Source organism: Frieseomelitta varia, unplaced genomic scaffold (assembly GCF_011392965.1).
Source record: "Frieseomelitta varia isolate USP_RPSP 00005682 unplaced genomic scaffold, Fvar_1.2 scaffold_352, whole genome shotgun sequence".
Lineage (NCBI taxonomy): Eukaryota > Metazoa > Arthropoda > Insecta > Hymenoptera > Apidae > Frieseomelitta > Frieseomelitta varia.
Window position 1 is genome coordinate 365,346 of NW_025110093.1, and position 20,674 is coordinate 386,019.

Here is a 20,674-nt window from a genome sequence, read left to right on the forward strand (position 1 = left end):
CGTAACAGAAACTGGCGATGGTAGTTGAGATTGTAAAGAGAAGAAATCGTCAAACTTTTGAAAATAATTCCTTTTACTTTTTAATTAAGATGACTTTCTTTACGCGACGCTCATCAATGAATTTTAGCTTGACATTTATGTCGAGAAGTAAATCGTTTGTTTCTTAAAAATTGTTTATACATCGCATAAAGAAATTCAGAAATACACGAAAGGTACATTCATTGTGCCATAAATAAAATCCAGAAAACACAGCAAGGTATCAATTTATTGCTCAACGTTCAATTTCATTTACTATTTTCCTCCGGAATGTCTCTTTAGCTGATCCATCCGAAAATTATCCCAAGATTGACAGACTAATTGAAAGACGAGTCGCCTGACGTAAAAATATCGAGGGGAAAGAGAACGAACAGACGAATCGACAGACGCGTTAACAACGAAAGGCACTCGATTGAATTGTTACAGCTGGATATTTTGACAAACTTGGAACGGGGAGTTGCGAGGGATGCTTTCAGTTAGAGGTTCCAGTTTGAAATATATACCGCGCCGAGTCGTGGCCGGGAAATTCAGAGGGGAGAGGTTTAATATACTGTGTCGTCTTCGTGCTCAAGATGGAAATTTATTCTCACTCTAACGATGCCGCGTGCCAGGAAATATTGTTCATCGTTTCGAAGCATTATGTACCGTTAAAGGTGAACGTCTATTTTTCATGGCTGGGCTAGAATCTACGGGCCGCGTGACAGGGACAAAGCAAGATGGATGAAAATGAAGTTCTTCTGCTGAATTTACATCCTTCACGGATAACGATATGTGTCTTTCCTTTCTATAACAGTGAACGAAGTGATACAATCGCGTATAGAATATTATTTTTTTCTTTTAAATCTCTAGCGTGGTTATATTCGTATACGCGCACATGAGAATTCGCGGGAAATTTGTTGAGCTCCGAAATTCATTTCGTGGGGTGGAAATTTTCGGGGGTGGTCGAATGACTAATGCACCAACGAGCATTTCCTTCGGGAAGAAAGTCGAAACAACGAGATAATCTCGTATATAAATCAACCTTCTCTGTCGAAAAAATATTGCATTAATAACCCATTTACTTTTCGTAAATTGAGAAATGGTTAACGAGCGTTCCCCACGTGGAACGAAATCGACTGGAATAATATCATCGTTAGGAAATCAAAAAATAATTTATGAACCGACCCGGTGTCTTTCTTCGGAAACACGAGGCCGTGGGTTTTGGGGGAATCGTCCTAAATGGCAATCGATCATCGAGGAAAACTTTCTAATATTTAGCGACAGCTTTGAATCGATTTCTGATGGAAACTTGAATGTTCAAACAAAACATTCGATAGTAGATGAGATGATGAAACAAATATTTTAACTCTTTGCAATGGGGATATCGCAAATAAATATTAAGCTTGAACTATTTGCCACCAGACAAATATAGCGATCGTACAGATTGGAAGAATACACTCGAAAGATTATATAAATTATTATCATATTTGTTCAAGTGCCATTCGTAGCCATCGCTACTGGCATTTACCGAGCGCTTTCGAAGCTAAATACGACGTAGGTCTATAAAACTCTGCCTTATATCTTTATTACCTCGTCTAAGGAACCCCTGCTACGCGATGGCTCACGTTCGACAGTCTCATGTGGATATTTCGGCAATTTATGTAGAAACTGGGGAAGTCTTGAAGAAGGGAAGTCTACACAATCGAGTTGTTCGTTCATGGACACGCTAATGCCTTTATTTATAGCTATTACGATAAACTGGAACGACTCGCGTAGCTCACCACCCTCTTTTCCAAGAGGTTCATTATGTCAGACACGAAAGGATTACGTAATGATGCTTGAAACGCCACAAAACACGACAGGTAATTTTTCGTAACGCTATATATCGCCCATAATAAATCAAGTGATGCTCGAAGAAGATTCTTTGCTTTTGCAACTACTACGAATATAATATATCTCTGCTAATTTTTATTGACATACAATATCTTTGACTGTTGTATAACTCTTGTGAAAAAAAAGACAAAAAATCGTAGAACAATCGAACTGGGCCCATTTTAAAGTAAAGAGCTTCTACTTTCACGTACATTTGCAACAACAGAGTAATTCTAACGTGTTAATCAATCAGTCAAGTGAATTGATCAGACAATCAGGCACCAAAGAACGGAAGAAAAGGATCATTCGCATTTTCACATATCTGTAGTGGAAAAGTATAAAACCTTAAATGCTCCTGGAAAGCATCTAGACTTTCGAGAATAGCCGAGATAAAACTGACGAAAAAAAGCAACGATGGAAACACCGACGGACTCGATGACCCTCTCCTCCATCGTACGTGCTATAACAAACGATTCCGGCTGCCGAGCCGGTAAAAAGATCTCATTAGAAGAATTGTAACGAGAGTTCCGGAACGGTGGTGAACACCTTGTACATGGAAGTCTATTACAGCTAGAAACCACCCCCTGGCAATTGCCGGTTCGCCAGTTCGGCGAGCCGGTGTCGATAAAAAGCCCGCGCGCCTCACCGCCGGAAGGAAGATCGTCCGTGAAACGCTTTCATTGGACAAAATCGTGGTCATTGTCGTGGTCATTAACCCGATTTCGTTGGCCGTCACTCCGGCTAGACAAGAGAGCGGGCACGAAACGGCACGAAAGAAACAGGAACAGAATGAACGAACGGCCTCGTCAATACCGATCGTCCGATAATAAAAAAGAGAAAGAGAGAGAGAGAGAAAGAGAGAACGATCTTTCGAACGAGTGACTTTCGACGATCCGACTAGATGGCTAGATCAACGCAATCGATACTGTGTTCGACATCGTGTTCGTGCATTTCACCTGGGGGTCGAAAGCCACGGTAGCGAGAAACCGACGATGAAAGAGAGAAGGAGAAAGAGAAGAGGATCAAAAAAAGAGGAGAGGTGAGGAGGGGGGAGGGGTAGCCTTTATACGTGAAGGAATTCACTGCGAATTGGGGCTATTGAGTACAGGCGCAGTGGACGAATGTAATGCACAGGGACCAGTATACCCCTTTCACGAGCGGTCACACCAAAAGACTCGTTCAGGAATACGGCCCCTCCCCCCCCCCCCTCCCCCAAACCCTTTATCGTTATTGCACGTCCACTATAGCACTAGGTGGTGATTATAGCCAGCGCGCTGAAGGGGCTGGCTGGCGAGTTAGCCGCGTGTTTCCTGGTCGTTCGTCATTTTTAGTGGTCGGCCCTCGCTCGCTCAGGTATTAAATTATATTTCACCAGGGTGATTAACGATCCGGAGATGTATTATTAAACCATAGGAGGACCTCCGTACGACGTGGAATCCTTGCTGGACAAGATGCCACTAATCCCCCCGCTCCCGCAGTTTCCCTTCATCGCCAGCTCTTTTTCTCCGATGTTCCCTTTTGGACGATCACCTTTCTTGCCTACTACTCTTCCGCTCTTCCCGTGAAACACTTTTTACCTCTCTGCGGCGTGCTTGTGAAATTAGTGGAAGAAACTGGGGGATGAAGCAGCGGATCGAAGAGTTGAGAAAAAAATTACGTGAATAGAGATTTGTTTCATCTATTGTACGCCACAATGAATCTGTAATTAATATTATGTAAATACTATTGTAAATAATCTACAAATAATGAATGCACTATAAATACTCTATTCTGGTTTATTCTACTTTACTCAACAAATAAGAAATCCTATTTTAAATATTCATAAATTTTTACGAATCATGTGCATTCTGTGCATTTTCTCATCTATCGATTTTCCATAAATCGATAGAAATCCGTAATCCAATGATTACGAACGATTTGAGGTATTCGAGTCGACTTCTGTCGGTCAGAGAAATGTGATTAATTCACGCGTTAGTGATTGTTTGAGTATCTTCGAAAATGACGCCTCGGCAATGACGATTTACAGGTCTCTCGGATTTAACGAAATCGTCTGTGAAACGGTACGGCTCTCTCAAATAAATCAAATGAAATTCCGCTGGTTAAAGAACAAGCTTCGCGAGAAGCGTGCACACTTTTTGAATTATTTCCGGCGACATACATACGTACGAACTGTACCGCTTATTTCCAAAGTTATACACGCGATTGTGAATTCACATGTTCCGGGTGGTTCGAATTTAAGAGGTTTCTGAATTATTAGCAGCTCATTTCGCGCACGTTCATTGCATTTAAATAGTGAAACGTACTTGCTAAAGGAGCGACAGAAATTCCATAAAGCGTGCTGCTGCTCGTCGTTGTGGTGTAATTACTACACGCTATAAAATCGTAAATATTGCGTGTCAATGTACAAAACTGTTCTTCGCTTTGAAACACTCCTTTTTAGCATATACTTCAATTCCAATTCGAATTGCGCATTCTGTTACTGTATCATATACGTATTAAGTAACTTGTGAGAGATATTTGATTTTCGAAAGTTTAAATTGTAAAGATTCTATAAAAGTATCGCGAGTGATGAAACTAATGATTAGTGATGAAACGCTCTAACAAAACTAAATTTGATATCATATTAATTTAATTTCAGTTATATAGATCTACTTATCCATCGTAAACTCTTGTATGAATCTTATTGTGTAAATTATTTTTGTATGAATTTTTCATGAACTTTGTTGAATTCAGAATTTCTGATTAATCCGAATCAATCATTACATTTTGTACGAGATCAATAATTGTCTTAATAGATACTCATAAATGAGATATCTTTCGCATCGTGATTTTTATTTATGGAAAAATTAAAATAAATATAGGAGTTGCAGTAACACGTTTCTGTCGCGACTACCATGCACACAAGTCGCAGTAATTTTACCTGGAAACCTTCCACGACTGCCTGCCGGTGACAACTTACATAGAATCGCGCCCGCAGGAAATGCGGTGTACACACACGATCCCGTCGTCAACAATTTACACTTGTCCGAACTATTGACAAGGGAAATTTTACGTTCCGCGACGTTTTCGCCGGAAAAATTCGCTATTCCAACAACACCAAAAAAAAATACAAAGTCTAGTTTGTCAAGAAATATATAAAAACGGAAATTTGGGAATATTACTTACGAATTTCGAAATTAAAATGGAAAAAAGTGCATGGTCAGTTTAGATCTTTGATATTGAAATATATATATATATATGTGTGTGTGTGTTATATTTAGTTGCATAGAATGCAACTAAATGAATTTTTCACAAAAACCAAGGTCCAAATCTTACTTGATCAAAGTTTAAATAGTACAAAACCACTTCGAATAATCCTCGACGCTCCCGGAGAATATCCTATCCTGAAACTCCACCAAGAACTTGACACCTCTAACATCCACACGTACATAAGAAAACTAGTATGTAACACGCTCAAACATGAATGACAACCCTTTAATCAGCAACATTGGGAATTACAATTTGCATGAAGTCTCTCTAAAACAAAAATATAATGTATTTTGTCATCGTCAGCCTTAACATGCTAACATATTTTTGGAATATCATCTCCTAACTATGCGTTATCCTAAACGTAGTTTAACAGGGGACGACGAATTAACTCGTCACTGAAAAATACTTCTGCATCAATGGAATTTTCAAGATTTCCTAATGACGAGCTAAATTTTCATCTCTGGTTAAAGGATTAATGATTAAAAGAAATATTTATATGAAATTAGATAAAAGAAACTTGAGTTATTTTCTGGATGATAATAAAATTTTTCTACATTGTACTATGTATATAAAATATATAATTTTTCATTATTTGGGATTATTTTCAATGGTCGAGCAACAAAAATTCCGAGAAATATTCTTCAAATTATATTATTTCGTTCGATGTCTTCATCCACCGAACAGTAGATTTATAACAACTGAACAAAGGTGAAAATTCAGGCATGAGAACGATAAATTAGAAAGATTCATAAAGATGGTACACGAGCTCTCAAGACAAATGCAAGTTAGGGGGTTGGTTCTGTAGGTTTGCGGAGAGTTATTCCATTTCGAGACGAGGCAAGTTTTGATCGTACACCGAGCAATTATACGTAGGAACGTGTATTTGCTACGCATACGGCCACGCTAATTACATCGATTCCTTTCCCTTGGCAACTGCGAATCCAACGAGTAATTTATAACTTGGGAAGAGCTCGTAAAGGGAATCGTTACTAATGATATCGTAACACCGATACGCAGGCATCATGTGTTTAACTCGCGTTCTATCGTTTGAAATATGAACGAACGACTTCCGTTGCAGATAAAACGGCTCGCGTAATATAGGCGATAGAACTTTCATGATTAAAATTATTCGAAATACTTTTTAACACTAGAACTACCAACAACTAAAGTGTAAAGCTTGTAAATTGCATGAAATAGGGAAAAGTTTTTAATACGATAGAGAGAGCACAAGCTTTCAGCTGAATATTTAATGAAAATTATTCAGCCTTCTAAAAATGCATCGTTACAAAGCTAGAAAATTACAAATTGGTTATTTTGGATCGCTTCAAATCAAATTAAACATTCCAAAATATCTAAATTTTTATGATTTTCAATGTCCAGTGATGTCAGTTAGGACGTTAAAGTTAAATAAAATAAATAAAATACCTTGGAAATGCAAGTTTCTCGCATTTCGAGGGTTGAAACTTGTTTTGCACGGAAAGAGAAAGGAATAAAAAGAGTGTGTACATTCTATTTCAATACGAATAGCGGAGAAAAGAAAGTACTTACATTTTTTCGCTTTCATGGGGACACATTTTATTTACAAGGTTACACTTCTGTTTTAAACGCGCGATTAATGGAACGTCGAGGGTTTCCCGATGAAAGGTAGACACCGAAAAGGTTTTCACTGTTGTGGGACAAGTTTTACCGCAGGGTTTCGCACGAAACCACCGGAACAGAATTACGAGATGGATAGGAAGACGCGAAAATCGATTAATGGGTGAACTGCCAATGCGGTTTCACGACAAGTAATTGATATGACTCTTTTATTAAATCGGCGTGAAGGACGAAGGAATTTCAGCGAACATAAAATTTAAATCGCGGCTACTATTGGCCTTCGTAAAATATTTCCGTCCCTTTGGAGAATATTAACGAATTCAAATCTCATGTATTTTATATATCACATACCACGGGACAGAATGAATACCGTTTGTATTTAATATTTAGAGAAAAATTTATTTTTAAATGTAATTTATTGTTCTAATTAATTTTTAATATTGTTTTAAATTGAAAAGTCCAGAGAGAGATGGTACGAGGGACTTGGTACGATGGCACAAATTCTATGTACATCACAGACCCCTGTATATTGTTTGTATTTTTTATTGCTGGAAAAGAATATGCTATAAATAATCAAATTTTTAATTTAGAAAAATTATAAAGTTCAAATTTAACAGAAAATTTTGCATACTTCGAAATATTAAAATGGAATTGGATAACTTGTACCACTTTTTCACGAAATACTCTAAGTTGTAATTCAATCGAACATATTTTTCAATTAGAGACTGCGACTGCGTAATAATAATAATAACTGAAGCAAGATATATTAGAAATTGAATGAAAGCACGTGTTCAATGAATACACGTGGCAATTTTGGCGGGAAATGAGTAACTTGTGCGACACGAGTGTTTCTAACCTTAATTTCTACGTTTGTTTACGTGAACGTTTAAAATGTTGAAAGAATTTCTATTAAAAAATCATCAAGAGGAACTTCAAGAAATTTTAGACAACATAGATTCTACTTGTTACTACTCGATCTACGTAAAGTAAGTTTTTTACACTTTCACTTATTCTTCGTATAATACGAAGAATACTTTCCTTGCAGTTTTGTGTCACTATTTGAGGATGATGCAGATATAGCACAGAAAATTTTACAATATCCGAGATATTATTTACCACATTGCGACAAATCAGCAGTGGAGGCGCAAGAAGAAATAGCAAAACCGGAGCAAATTGTTAAGACAAAAGTAATACTAACGCGAAATCTGTTTTATTTTAGTATTTCTATTTTGGTATTTTAAAAAATATATTTGGACAGGTTCGAATTAGAGTCACTGCTGTGCCAGTTACGCAGAATCAGGGACAAATTGGCCAATTAGTCTCAACAAGTGGCATCATTGTTAGGATCTCGCAACCAACAATATTAAAAACTGTTCAGAGACTTATTTGTACAGAGTGCAAACATGTTACTTTTGCTAATGTCAGTTGCATATATTATGTACAACTTATGACTTTTATTAGTTAGTATTTTAAATACTATCTGCTTTTAGTATGAATGGGAGAGACAGGCTTTTGCAGACATTACAAACTGCGAAGAGTGTCATGCATCAAAATTGAAGCCTGTATCTGGTTTTGATCTAGAGGATTCTTCAGATTGCCAGGAAATAGGGTTGCAAGTACATTATCCCTTTAATTTTCATAATTATCTTGTATCACTTGTATTCATGTCATTAATTATCAGTTTCCTCGATTAGGAAAAGAGTAAGACAGATTCAAATGTGATTTTGACAGAGGAATTGAGAGTTACGTTACTAAATGATTTAGTTGATAAATGTAGACCAGGAGATCATGTTGAGATTAGGTGAATAAATTAATTATCGTCTGTACTTTTCATAAATAAAATTTGTCTCATTTAAATTGTTCCATACACTTGTAGTGGCGTTGTAGTAAGAATTTGGAGTTCCTTAGAGGTTGGTGAACGTTTAGAAGCAACGACGATAATGCTAGCAAATAGCATCGCAGTACGACGAAAAATATGTGATACCTCGTCTTCGCAAGAGACGAAGGACGTTTTCAAGGATTATTGGGAAAAATATAGCGATAATCCTTTGCTTGGTAGAGACAATATTTTTGCATCTATTTGCCCACTGGTATCCACTCATTTACAATATAAATTAACAAAAAATTATATGTATAGCGTCATTTATGCGAAAACTTATTTTAAGCTCTACGGCATGTATACTGCAAAACTGGCGTTAGCTGTCGTTCTAGCTGGTGGTGTGTCAAAATGTAACGAAAGCGGTAATTATTCATCACCCTTTTTTTTTTTATCACTTTTTTAACACAAAATATAATCACATTCAACAAAAAAAAAAAAAAAAAAAAAACAAAGAAGGAGGGAAAGATCTCACAGATCGTAGCATAAAATTTTCCAAACGATCACGACAAAAAAGAGAGAGAGAGAGAAAAAAGCTTTGCATGCGGTGTTAAACACAAACCAACCAGGAGGTAGCGCGCTGGCAGCCGCGGTTGCCAAATAGTGTCTCTGATAAAGATATTCCCTGTCTCGATCGGAATCCTCTTCGTTCTCGTTCGCTTTTTCCGTCGGCGTTGCTGGATCGCAGCTTCCCTTCTGCGTGCCGCAATTGCCGATCAAACTCTCGATGGTGAACGGCTTCGGCGTGGGTCGCCGCGGTAACTTCGACTCGCCGATCGGGGATTCGAGCTCGTCGCTCGCCGATCCGACGTCCAGTTCCGTTTCCTCTACGTTGGGGTCCATTTTCGTTTTTTCCAGAGTTTCAAACGCTTACGGCGTCAACAACGACCTATCGTCCCATAATTTCCGAGATTTTATATTCTCCCTTGCGCACGATCCTTCGATATTTCACTTTTCGTTTGGTTTTCCTTTACATCACCCCTCTCTGGATGTGACATGTGAATATTTTGTCATTAAATGGCGCACTTGTCGACTTACGTCTAACAGCGTTGAATCACGCCGCGGATGTTCCAGTCGATTATAAAACTCGGTGTGAATATTTATTACCACATTAAAAGTAAATTTATGGATCCTAAAGAAAAGTCTCGGTGCACAAATTGCATTCAGTTTGCGATTATATGAATAATAAAGGGTACCGGTTATATTTATAATCGTACATATACTAAGACGTTTACGTGCATCGACGAGTCCATCATCAATGTGTGCTCGTTACTGCGAAAGCTTATTTCTAACGTATTCCTTTGTATAATGGTAATTTTTATTGCAAAAAACTGTTTTTGTGATTGGTGTAAATATGCACTTTTTTCTGGTACACTGAACATAGAGCGAGAGTTACAAGTACACTGCGGAACAGTGTCAAGTCTTACGTGCAGAATCTTTTTCTAGTTTTGAAGGTTTAAACGTCACTTGCACACATTATTTACAGTCTTCTATAGGAATTTAACGTCCTCGAGTTAAATTTGACGTCCTTCGGAAGAATACTCCAACGTTTGAAAAGACACGAAAACTTAAATTTCGTCAGATCAAATGCTCACTTCGCCGCTTTCAGAACGGTAACCGACAGATCGCCAGCCTTCAGATTCATCGTAGCAATTTGTTTCAGCCGTGTCTGTCTCAAGTAATATCCAAAGAATCCTTCCTCAAATCCAATCCAGCGATACATGATCCATCCTCCTTTTCAGTTTCCGGAACGTCTCCAAGAATCTGTCACAATCGAAACCTCCTGTTCACCGAACAAAGAAACTGCACTTGCAACCACGAGAGTCCGAGCCGCGACTCGGTCCCCTTTTTACCCTTTCGTTGCCGAGCACTCGAACGCTAAGAGCCAGCGGCGTGAAGAGACCAAGAGAGAAAAAGAGAGCGAGAGAGCGAGAGAAAGAGAGAGAGAAAGAGAGAAACCAAAAAAAGCACGTGGAGAAGACCGTACGTGGCACTAGTCGACGGGCAACTGGCGGCCAGCGTCGAGACGCATTTCAATCGCTGGGCCACGTCCCGGACGCGCCGACTCGCCGCGGCGTGGCTGCCTGGCATGGTCGCGTAACCGCACGAACTTGGTTTAACCGTGGCTCCGATTGGTCGTTCCTCGAACCAACAGCGTTCACGGACGCGCCTACCGATCCGCGAACCGCCATCTTGATGCCGTGACCGCTTTTGTCCTTTGGTGGTCCGCGATCCGCCGGCGTGATCCAGCTTGGACCAAGGATGAATTTCGCCCGTACGTCCGCCGGATACTCTGCCATCGATTCCCCTGGTTAATTGCTCCCTGCGACGCACTGCCCGTGTATTTCACTCACTCGTTCCCTCGTTCTTTTCGTTCCTTTTGTCGGCCCTCTTTTCACCAGGGGTGGCTTCGTTCTTTCTCTCTCTCTCTCTCTCTCTCTCTTTTTTCTCTTTTAATTCCGCGAGAGCGATTACGGATATTCGCGTACGGATGGAATTGTTTATGAGAAATTTACAGCAACGAACACCCACGATCTCTGGTGGAAGGCGCCGAAATAATTAATTCTGTCAAGCGGAGAGCATCCCCGCTCCGTTTCGTAAACTTTGAGGAAATTGAGGAGCCACCGTTTGAAATTTCACTTAACGATAGCCTTCGATTCTTTGTTCAAATTGTTACCAAATAATCTACCTACGTATCCCCCGCGGGGATACGTTCGCAACATCGAGCTGTCGATCGATCCTCGTCAAAGGATGAGAGAGCCAGAGAGGGAAGACTCGTAGACCAACTTACACCGACGACACTAACTCACACGAGGAGATTGATTCTCGCGTTGAGGCGAGTACAGATCTGAACGACGCTGAGAGGATTGACACGATGAAGTGTACACATCGTTATCCCGCGAGTGGATTGGCTCGCGCTAAGATCGGATAACCGCGCTCGTTAAGGAAGAGCCTAGTGCGGGGGTGGCACGCGAGCGAGCAACATAATGGGAGACACGTTCATCGGCGGCATTCGCCCGGCGAACGATAAAAATACGAAGGACGCGCGGGTTGATGGGCTTATGGTAACGCTCACGGTGTTGAAAGCGAGCTGGGCTCGTTAACGCTGATCGCTATGCATGCTCGTTATGACGTAAATACACCCACGTGACCGGTCGCGTCTAATAACGCGCCGATTATGCACACGCGAGACGGACCACCCAAAATAGCAGCGAATTTTGATGAACGTTAATTCGATGAGTAAGAGACTGGGCTACCATTTTCCAAGTTCATTTGCCAAGGAACCGTCGGATTCGTCGTTCTCTCATTTTTCTCTCCTCAGCTATTGAAACATCGTTACCGTTTCAACGATAGATTTTCTTTAACACCTTTAACCAACGACTGTAAAATCTATCATTGAGACGAATAGAGAGGATAAAGGGAAATGCACTGTTGTAAATTTACAAATGCAAAATTATGACGAAATGAAAGAGAGAGAGATAGAGAGAGAGAGAGAGAGAGAGATGACGAAAGGATGCAATTACTCACTCGCGTGTAATTTACCGTTCGTCGCGAAGAACCCAGCGACAGGTTACACCCATTCTCGTGGTTTCTCTGTTTGTAGGCGTTCCCCTGCCGAGCTAATCGGTACATCACGCTAATAGTGATGCTATTTCGGTACTCGTTAGCGCGACGCGAGTCTAATTGAGCCTTACAGAATCTAAAGTTAAACGGTTGGTCGTTATGCGAAGGCGCAAGGCCAATGTATCATCGTGCTCGTTGCACACGACAACGACCTTTCAAAGGGCTCCGAAATTATGCGAACAGTTTTTTATCGTTGCTCGTCGATCAATATCTAAACGCAATTAAAAATTTTCCGATAATGTAAATGTTTTATCTCTTCGTTTCACTTCATTCATGCCATCAGTTTTCGTGTCTCAAATATCCATTTTCGTTTGAGCAATAACTTCTTTGTACAATAGAGAAATATAACGAATCGGAAATCGCGGCGGAATTAGAAACAACGTTGTTCACCGTTGGAATATATATTATACGTTCATTCTCAGAAGTATTAATGGTCTTTAAATATATTTAAACACATGGAACGTGTTGCTGTATCAAGTGCTGCTGTCAGGAGGAATTCATTGTGCGAGGAAAAGCATATTGACAAAAGTTGTTCGAGATGACGGGTAAGCGGAAGCGAGTATCGACCGGATCTGCAGACGGATACAGAGCTTGACGAAATGGCACTTAACGGGTTGTAAAGCAAGATGAAAGCGCTGTAAATAAAACCGAAGGAACGGCCCGCGCTGTCAGGCCATAATTAAGACGAACTTCCCGCGAAAAACCAAACGCTCGCTGAAATATTCTGGAAATATAAATTCATCTTTCAGTTTCTAATTTCGTTTCGGTAGCCGCACACACCGAATATTCACTTCCTCGATTATCACATTCGTTTCCTCAAACATTTGATTGAATTAAATTCGTTCAATTTTGCGCTTAATTTTATCTCCGATACTTTGAAACGATGTTGAGGTTTGGCTAGGAAATTTTCAATGACAAATAATCAATCTTTAAATTATTACTACGCTATAATAAGCGAACTGAGTTGAAAGATATGATTCACTTTCAAAAATTGTGTCGCACAGAATTGAACTTCCAAGAATTAATTTTCACAGAATTCTCTCGACAAATACGATCAAAAAACGTTCATTTTCGCTGAGAAACATTTGAATATCTGCAGCCTGATTACAAAAACAAACATGTGAAATCATTCCGACAGAAATTCAATAATTCTAACGTTAAACAGTTAATGTGGAATATCTCTTTGAAAGCATTCGCGAGTCGAGAAAATTGTAAAATCGAATTCATTTCTGCCACACAACGTTTCTTCGGATTTCACGGGCGTCGACTCGAGGAGCGCGGATTTCCTTCCCCCTGAGCAGAATCTCGCGGGCAGGCGTGCAGGACGAGTGGAAGACGACGACGACGACGTGCAAGGAGATTCAGACACGAATACTCAGACGGTCCTAAATCTTGTCTCGCGAGTCAAGCCACCTCGGGCTTCTCTTTATTTTGCTCCGTCAAGGCGTCATTGCGCGCAACCCGCGCAAGCTTTCGTTACGCACGTGTGAACGGAAGCGTCGACTCTTTAAACGCGTCGGTTCTTAAGAGCGCTGCGACGCTCTCGGACGCGAACGTACGACTTTTAATTATACCTGATGTTTTTCATCAGGCCGAGCAGAACGATCTAGCTAGGATATCGTTCGCAGAATACGAATGGAATAAATTGCTTTACAAACGATAACGAAAAATAAATTCGGGGATGGCGATTGAACTTATTCATGGACGGATGTTCGTGTATTTACAAAGGGAATTTTAAGATACGCAGATCTAATATATAATTAGATTTAGACAAATGTGGCTTGATACTTTTTTTTACTTGGAATTTAATATTCTTCCGGTTTATCATGAAGAAAACAAAAGACGACGTTGGAAATTTTTCGAAACTCGCAAAAAATTGACACGCCATATTTTGCCTCCCTTAAAATCATACAGCTTTTGCGAACAATTTCTCATTAGACAGCATAATTTGAAAGTTACGTCAGGTGTGCGTGTTGACACTGTGTATATATGTGTACTAGGCAAAAATAATGTAACATTAAAATAATGGAAAGTATATTTAATAAGGGATTCGGATAAGTTCAAATAATGATGATTAATAATAATTGTAATAATAAAGTAATAATAATAATAATTCGTCAAGAAGAAAAGTACTTGAATGGCTGGTATAAATAGTTGAGGTTATAAGTTGAAGTTAAGCGAAAAAAATCAAATGTAAAACGGCAGTAAAATGGAAGATAAAATAGTATTATGTATGTTTGACGACTCATTTCCTTTCCCGCCGTCTCCTTCGTTTTATCTTCCTCGGACAATTTATCCTTATCCCGTTTCTTCTGCCACCCGTTCTCTAACGTTCCTCTTTCTTCTCTTTTCTCCGTTTATGGGATATTACCCTTGAGTTTCTTTTTTCTCTTTCTTTTAATTTACAGACAAATGGGATGTTTATGGCTCGCGATGATTTACAACGAGACGTTCTATCTCTAACTAAAATCTTGAACGCACACACTGAAATGTAGTGAATAATTGAAAAAGGAAAACGGAAAACTCTTTCACAAAAATGTCTTTCTCATTCCTTGAGCGATTCTTCCTTTTTTAATTTTATTCAACTGCCAAAGTTAACCGACGTTCCATTCTCGTTTTTTCCCCGACTAACTAAGTTATTATTAATTGTTCAAAACTAGTTCAAACACTCTCAAACAGACAGGAGCTATTCTTACATTCATAATTCAATTCCGCGAAGGAGAGGAGCCGCTTTCCGACAATAACGTCAGACAGGTACGGCAGCAACGAGTCAATTGTTTGAAACTTCGAAGCTCTCAGAATATAAATTCGAAATGAATCGTAGCTGTCTGTTCTATTGTTCAAACGATACGCCAGAAAGAGAGAACCGATTCCGAATTGGCGTCGCCGGCAGCTCCGGGCAACATTCCACACGTAGGATCGAAACTTGTAAACTTCAATCGCCGACCTATTTCACAACCCCTTCGCTCTATGTCCACCCTTCCGTCCGTAATATTTTCTAACGTCCTATCCAACGTCTCCAAAATTAACCGACGTCCTAATTCCGCTGTCCGATTAATAATTCAGCCAGGCCCTCTATATTCCCACCACCCACGATTCAATAATTCCTATCTTCCCGCGAGCAGAGCAGGAAAAAGGCAGACGACAGAGTTGCGAGACACGCTCGAGTCCATCGAGCACCGAGTAGAAGAGGAACGCAACCGTCAGACGCGACGGTGTGGCCGATCAAAAAAAAAAAAAAAAAAAAAAAGGGACACGTGTACGAGGAGAACCTCATCTTCTGTTGGTCGGTGATCCTGGAACTGGCAAATCCCAATTGCTTCGTGCGGCTTCTCGTTTGGCTGTAAGATCTGTTCTTACAACCGGCGTTGGATCGACTGCAGCTGGTCTCACAGCAACTGCAGTCAGAGTTAGTTGACGTACAGCATATATCTTCTGTCTTTCATTAATTAATATATCCATCTAGTTTTCTTTTTACATATGCACATATTATAGGATTCAGAAGGTTGGCATTTAGAAGCTGGAGCTCTAGTGTTAGCCGATGGAGGAGTCTGCTGCGTGGACGAGTTCACAACCATGAGCTCGCAGGACAGAACATCCGTTCACGAGGCTATGGAACAGCAAACGATATCAATCGCCAAAGCTGGGTTAGTTAGCACGTTAAACTCCAGATGCTCGGTGATCGCGGCGATTAATCCAACTGGTGGCCAATTTACCGAGGACGAGGAATGGCAAACGAATCTAGGAGATCCACTTTTATCTCGTTTCGATATAATCCTGCTTTTGAAAGACAATAGAAATCCAGAGTGGGACAAGCTGACATCCGATCACATTCTGAGGGCTGCTTACGAAAAGAAAGAGAACATTGTTCAAACGTAAAATCTCTGCAAACGATTCTTGTTAAATTAAATTATTCTAAATTCTTAATTCAAACGATCGTCGATTTCACAGAGACTCGAAAAGTCACATAGAACTTTTAAGAAGCGAAAACTTATGGAAAGAGGATATTTTACGAGAATACTTGGCTCATGTGCATTCCTTGCAGCCGAAACTAACGAAGGAAGCGGAAATGGTACTTCGAGCGACGTATCTTTATCACAGGTCTCATCCAGATAGAAGGGAAGAAAGAACAACGGTTCGGCTTTTGGACAGTCTTATTAGGTAACAAGAGACAAGACATTCAAAGCGTTTTCTTTAAACATTTAGCGTTAACAATTCTTCTTCAGGCTAGCCGAAGGACACGCTAGAATAATGTACAGATCAAATATAGAAATGATAGACGCTATATTCGTGGCGAAATTAGTTGGAACGGGATCTACGTTCGAGACGAATCTTGGTTGTCCGTTTCCAACCGATCCGATGGCCACCTATCGATCTGAAGGTTTTACATTTGTTCTTTTTGTCATATTCTATTTGTCAAAGTGAAAGATAAGCTTATCTAATCGTGGATCGAGATCGATGAATCATAATTCTGAAATTCTAGGTAAAAAATTGTTGAGCACTATTGGTTTAGAGAGTTTGGAATATTTATTGTAAGTATTATATGGAGAAGTTCTTTGTGCTAATCGTTGGAGTAAAAGAGATCTCTTCTATTTTTTTTTTTTTTTTTTTTTTTTTTTATGAATAAACTAAATTTTTATTTGTCACTTTTCATTTCTCTCTCTCTCTCTCTCTCTCTCTCTCTCTCAACCTTTCTGCTGCTTACATAAGTACAAATGTATCAGCGCGTATTTATAAAATTTAAACAACATTTCCTTCTTATTTTTCGTTTTTTATTCTCATACAAAACAAAGTATTTCATTATTGATTGCTATACAATAAAGATGTGTGATAATCGTTGCAATCAATTTAAATCGCGTTGTCACGTAAAAAATATATTGATAAGGGACGTGATATCTCTATTTGATTAAACTCTCAATAAATAACAAAGATTCATCAACTTTTTTCCTATATTTCCAAACATTTTCCTTTTCTTCTTTTTTATTTGACGTAAAATCCATTGAGACGTTTAAATTAAATCCAATAAAGTAATAACAGTGATATAACCAAATTTTCGTACTCTATAAATAATTTATCGACAATTAATAAATAATTAAACATGTGTAAAAGTAAATTTGCTTTGCTTTCTCTTTTCAAAATATTCCTTACATATATATATATATATAATATTTATATGTATATAGTTTAAACTTTACAAAGTGATAGAATATTTTAAAAATCTAAGTAACAAGTGCTTAATTAAAGAGAAAGGCCATATATTACACATTTCAAGGAATGTATAAGATGTTATCAAGGTAGACAAAAAGATGTTCAATTATTCCGTAACATTGTATGTTTAAATTAATGTTTCATAAAACAAATAAGAAATTAACTGCTACAATCATGGATATACAACGCATTTTCCTGTTTAAATTAAATTATTTTGATTTTTAACAAAACCGAACGTTTTTAGTTTTGTATGAAGCCGCGTATGATTATGACATTATGATTAAGGTGCCACTAAAATACAAAAGCTAGCAAATATATCGATTTAATACATAGAAGCAATAATATAAGAATTAGTGATATGATTATTATTAGCTCATTTCTCTAGTAGATGATAAATTATTTTATGACTCACTTTTAATCTTGTACGAACGAAAAGATGATGTACACATGTCATATGTTAGATAATACACAGACGTAGCCACACGTAGTGTGTTAATCTGATTTAAAATACTGTTACGTGAGAGAAAGAAGTACATGAATCGTTAAACACTTGTAAAAAATTAATTCATCGACAAACGATACGAATCGATTTTCCCTCGAAGAAAATATGTAAGAATGAAATTTTCAACGCATCAAGAAAAAAAAAAGAATTATTTTACGCACGAATAGTATTTCTTTTCTGTTTTCGATGCAAGAATAGAATTTTCTATGGAACATTGCAAATCTCGTAATGCATATTAGATGCATTGAAACTAAGACGATCTATAGAGACGATTTACTGAGCGGTAAAATGTCAAGAGTACCTGAAAAATTAGTCCTCGAGTGTTGCGATATCACCTTAATAGCGTGGTTGATTAGCAGCATTAGCCATTTGGGCACGGACAGCAGTTGCAGCAACGTTACTTGCTGCACTTTGCACGTGTTCATTTCGCAAAAAAGTCGTGGCGAACTCTTGTTGCGCTTTCGAAACGCTTGCATCCGATGAGCGATATATTTTATGAATCTGGAAAACATACTTCCTTCTTTTATATTTGAAGATCGCAGGCAAAAAAAAAGATAAGTTTTATTTCTGATTTTTTGTGATAGAACTGTTTGATATTCAATCAATTTTCTATTATATATTCTAAGTCGTAAACATTTAAAAGATATTAATAAAATTAAACTAACTAAAATATTGTGAATTTTTCGCTTTCTTAAGTTAGAAAATAGAAAGTGGAAACCATCTCTATTTAAATTTAATTCCTCTCTTATTTTATTTTTCTCCTATGTCTTCATTCATAAAAATTCTTTTTCAAAGCTGAATAAATTCGACTCTATACCTTGGTCAATAATAGCAGGTCTCCACACGCAGCCAGGACGAAACAGAGAGCAATAAGGAGCAGTAGAAAACCAACGAATATTCCTTTAGCTGTTTTGTCAAACATCGTGATAGCAAGTATAATACCACTGCAATTGTAAAATAATTATAATGTTAATATATTGTTACAAGCAGAGATTTGTATCTTTAGGAATTAAAGTATTACCAAGTTCCTGAGCCAGGAATGCCTATGGCCTGTATTCCCGTGACGATTAATTGAAAGAAAAAGACGAAGAAAAATACCATGAAGTTAAAAGAGCTATCGTTTCTAAAAAGGAAAAATATATTTAATAGTAATTAATAGAGTGCCGAGACGTTGATATACGATTGAATACATACTTAAAAGCCTTGTATGCTGGTCTGAACCAGCATAAAAACGAGAACGGAGTAAAAAGTATTAGATATAATATCCCAAGACCGAATGTAGAAAATCCTTCGCTACATAAGAGCAGAATGAATCCGCCGATAACGTTGAGAATTAAAACACAGCCGTGAACTGTAATTTGAAATTATCACTTTCTTCCTTAATTTATTCTTTTATTTAAAATTAATTACAGCGCATTAAACTTACACATCCATAGGCGGTACAGTTGTCTGACTGTTTTCTGAAAGTCTGTATGAATTTCAACATCAATATCCTGGTAGAAGCAGGGTTGAAAACAGCATTTGTCTGGTAGCGGTGGCCAGTTGTACCTTTGGGCTGGAAAAATCAATTATTAGATGAAAATAAACAAATTCATTAAACAATTATTCTTTGTGTATAGAACTCACGATAGTATGATGTGCTTCTTATATCTTCCTCTGTTCTTGCTTTCCAATCTGGCTCTGATCTTTGCTAAAATTTAATTATTTTCCCAAAAAATATAGAATAACATTACAGTCTACTGTAGAATATAATAAAACAAATTTCAAATATATTTACATCTGAAGTAGGAGACATTGTACTTCCAAGTGTTGCATTTACTGTTTGCTGTGGAGTACGGGCATAGTTGGTAGCTGGAGGTTCTTGAGTTGAAGGCTGAAGCGTAGCTGGTTGCTGTGTGGCTCCAATACCTCCATACATGGGAGGATTCGAAGCACCTCTAACTTGTGCAGTTCCTTGTGAACCTTGTTCGGCAAAAGGATTATAATCCTCTAAACCTCTATTAACTGGAGTAGAGGATACAGCCCTTCTTATTGAAGGATCCTAGTTTAAAAAAAGTAATCGATTGTCAGTTATTTACTTTATATCATAATTAACCCTCACAAAGAAAGTCAGATGTGCTAATACTTAAAGAATGTGTATCTATAGAAGATGTCTATATATAAAGTTAAGAAATTCTCTTTAATAATAGCAACAATCTTTTATTTACAAAGCAATAAATTAACAAACTAAATAATAACAATAACAATACATAATTAAATGAAATGTAGTTAAAAATATCATCATGAAATTTAAAAATATCAAATAATTAAGAGTATTGATTTTGAGATATAATAAATCTTAACCTATAGCGTTATAATAATTCAATTATGCCTGTTCATGATAATTTGACAGTTTTACATGCAATATTGTAAAAGATGATTAATCGGGTCTAGCCGCTATTGAAATACTCACTGAGAAAGGATCGTTGATATTCGGTGCTCCGAAAGGATTTTCGTCGAAGCCTGACATCTTAGCACTCACCGAATCGTACTCCAATGCACAGTCAAAGATTAATAAGACTTTAGCACACTTAAAATAATCTTATCTAAACCTGTCTAAACTTGATCCATTGCGTTGCGGTTACCTACACTTTGTCGGTACTTTAGCCGTGTAGTATTATTAGAGATAAAGCAACTGCTGCCACGTCTCTCGCGACCATATTGTGCGGTTCACACGCCATTTTATGGCATTG

General features: G+C 38.1%; 2 protein-coding genes across 6 annotated transcripts; one reads left to right on the forward strand and one right to left on the reverse strand.

Moving 5' to 3' along the window:
- Positions 1 to 7,477: 7,477 nt before the first annotated feature.
- On the forward strand, positions 7,478 to 17,345 carry LOC122530686 (DNA helicase MCM9-like). 2 transcript variants are annotated; one of them, XM_043657856.1, is made up of 12 exons: positions 7,478 to 7,718; positions 7,778 to 7,919; positions 7,991 to 8,152; positions 8,223 to 8,348; positions 8,427 to 8,533; positions 8,609 to 8,822; positions 8,898 to 8,973; positions 15,484 to 15,641; positions 15,728 to 16,107; positions 16,184 to 16,393; positions 16,459 to 16,613; positions 16,716 to 17,345. In XM_043657856.1, the coding sequence occupies exons 1-12, from the start codon at positions 7,624 to 7,626 to the stop codon at positions 16,766 to 16,768; spliced, it is 1,878 nt and encodes a 625-aa protein (XP_043513791.1). In that variant the 5' UTR covers positions 7,478 to 7,623; the 3' UTR covers positions 16,769 to 17,345. The 2 variants fall into 2 exon arrangements, with proteins under 2 accessions (XP_043513791.1, XP_043513790.1); XM_043657855.1 differs by having other exon boundaries at positions 8,609 to 8,973.
- LOC122530688 (secretory carrier-associated membrane protein 5B) lies at positions 15,569 to 20,651 on the reverse strand. Of its 4 annotated transcripts, none has more exons than XM_043657862.1 (9): positions 20,395 to 20,651; positions 19,720 to 19,983; positions 19,569 to 19,632; positions 19,369 to 19,497; positions 19,137 to 19,293; positions 18,964 to 19,065; positions 18,760 to 18,886; positions 18,244 to 18,443; positions 15,569 to 16,076 (listed from the first exon to the last, which is right to left on the reverse strand). In XM_043657862.1, exons 1-8 carry the CDS (start codon positions 20,449 to 20,451, stop codon positions 18,279 to 18,281), a joined length of 1,065 nt encoding a protein of 354 aa, XP_043513797.1. In that variant the 5' UTR covers positions 20,452 to 20,651; the 3' UTR covers positions 15,569 to 16,076; positions 18,244 to 18,278. The 4 variants fall into 4 exon arrangements, with proteins under 4 accessions (XP_043513797.1, XP_043513798.1, XP_043513796.1 ...); XM_043657863.1 differs by having other exon boundaries at positions 15,569 to 15,630; positions 20,395 to 20,650; XM_043657861.1 differs by having other exon boundaries at positions 15,569 to 16,073; positions 20,395 to 20,650.
- Positions 20,652 to 20,674: the final 23 nt, after the last annotated feature.

Coding starts and splice junctions, on each gene's coding strand:
- LOC122530688 (XM_043657862.1), bottom strand. CDS start 20,451: ATGTCAGGCTTCGACGAAAATCCTTTCGGAGCACCGAATATCAACGAT. Junction 19,498..19,568: donor AAGAAGCACATCATACTATC/GTGAGTTCTATA, acceptor TGATTTTTCCAG/CCCAAAGGTACAACTGGCCA. Junction 18,887..18,963: donor ATTCCTGGCTCAGGAACTTG/GTAATACTTTAA, acceptor TTACAATTGCAG/TGGTATTATACTTGCTATCA.
- LOC122530686 (XM_043657855.1), top strand. CDS start 7,624: ATGTTGAAAGAATTTCTATTAAAAAATCATCAAGAGGAACTTCAAGAA. Junction 16,108..16,183: donor AAAGAGAACATTGTTCAAAC/GTAAAATCTCTG, acceptor TCGATTTCACAG/AGACTCGAAAAGTCACATAG. Junction 16,394..16,458: donor CTTTTGGACAGTCTTATTAG/GTAACAAGAGAC, acceptor ATTCTTCTTCAG/GCTAGCCGAAGGACACGCTA.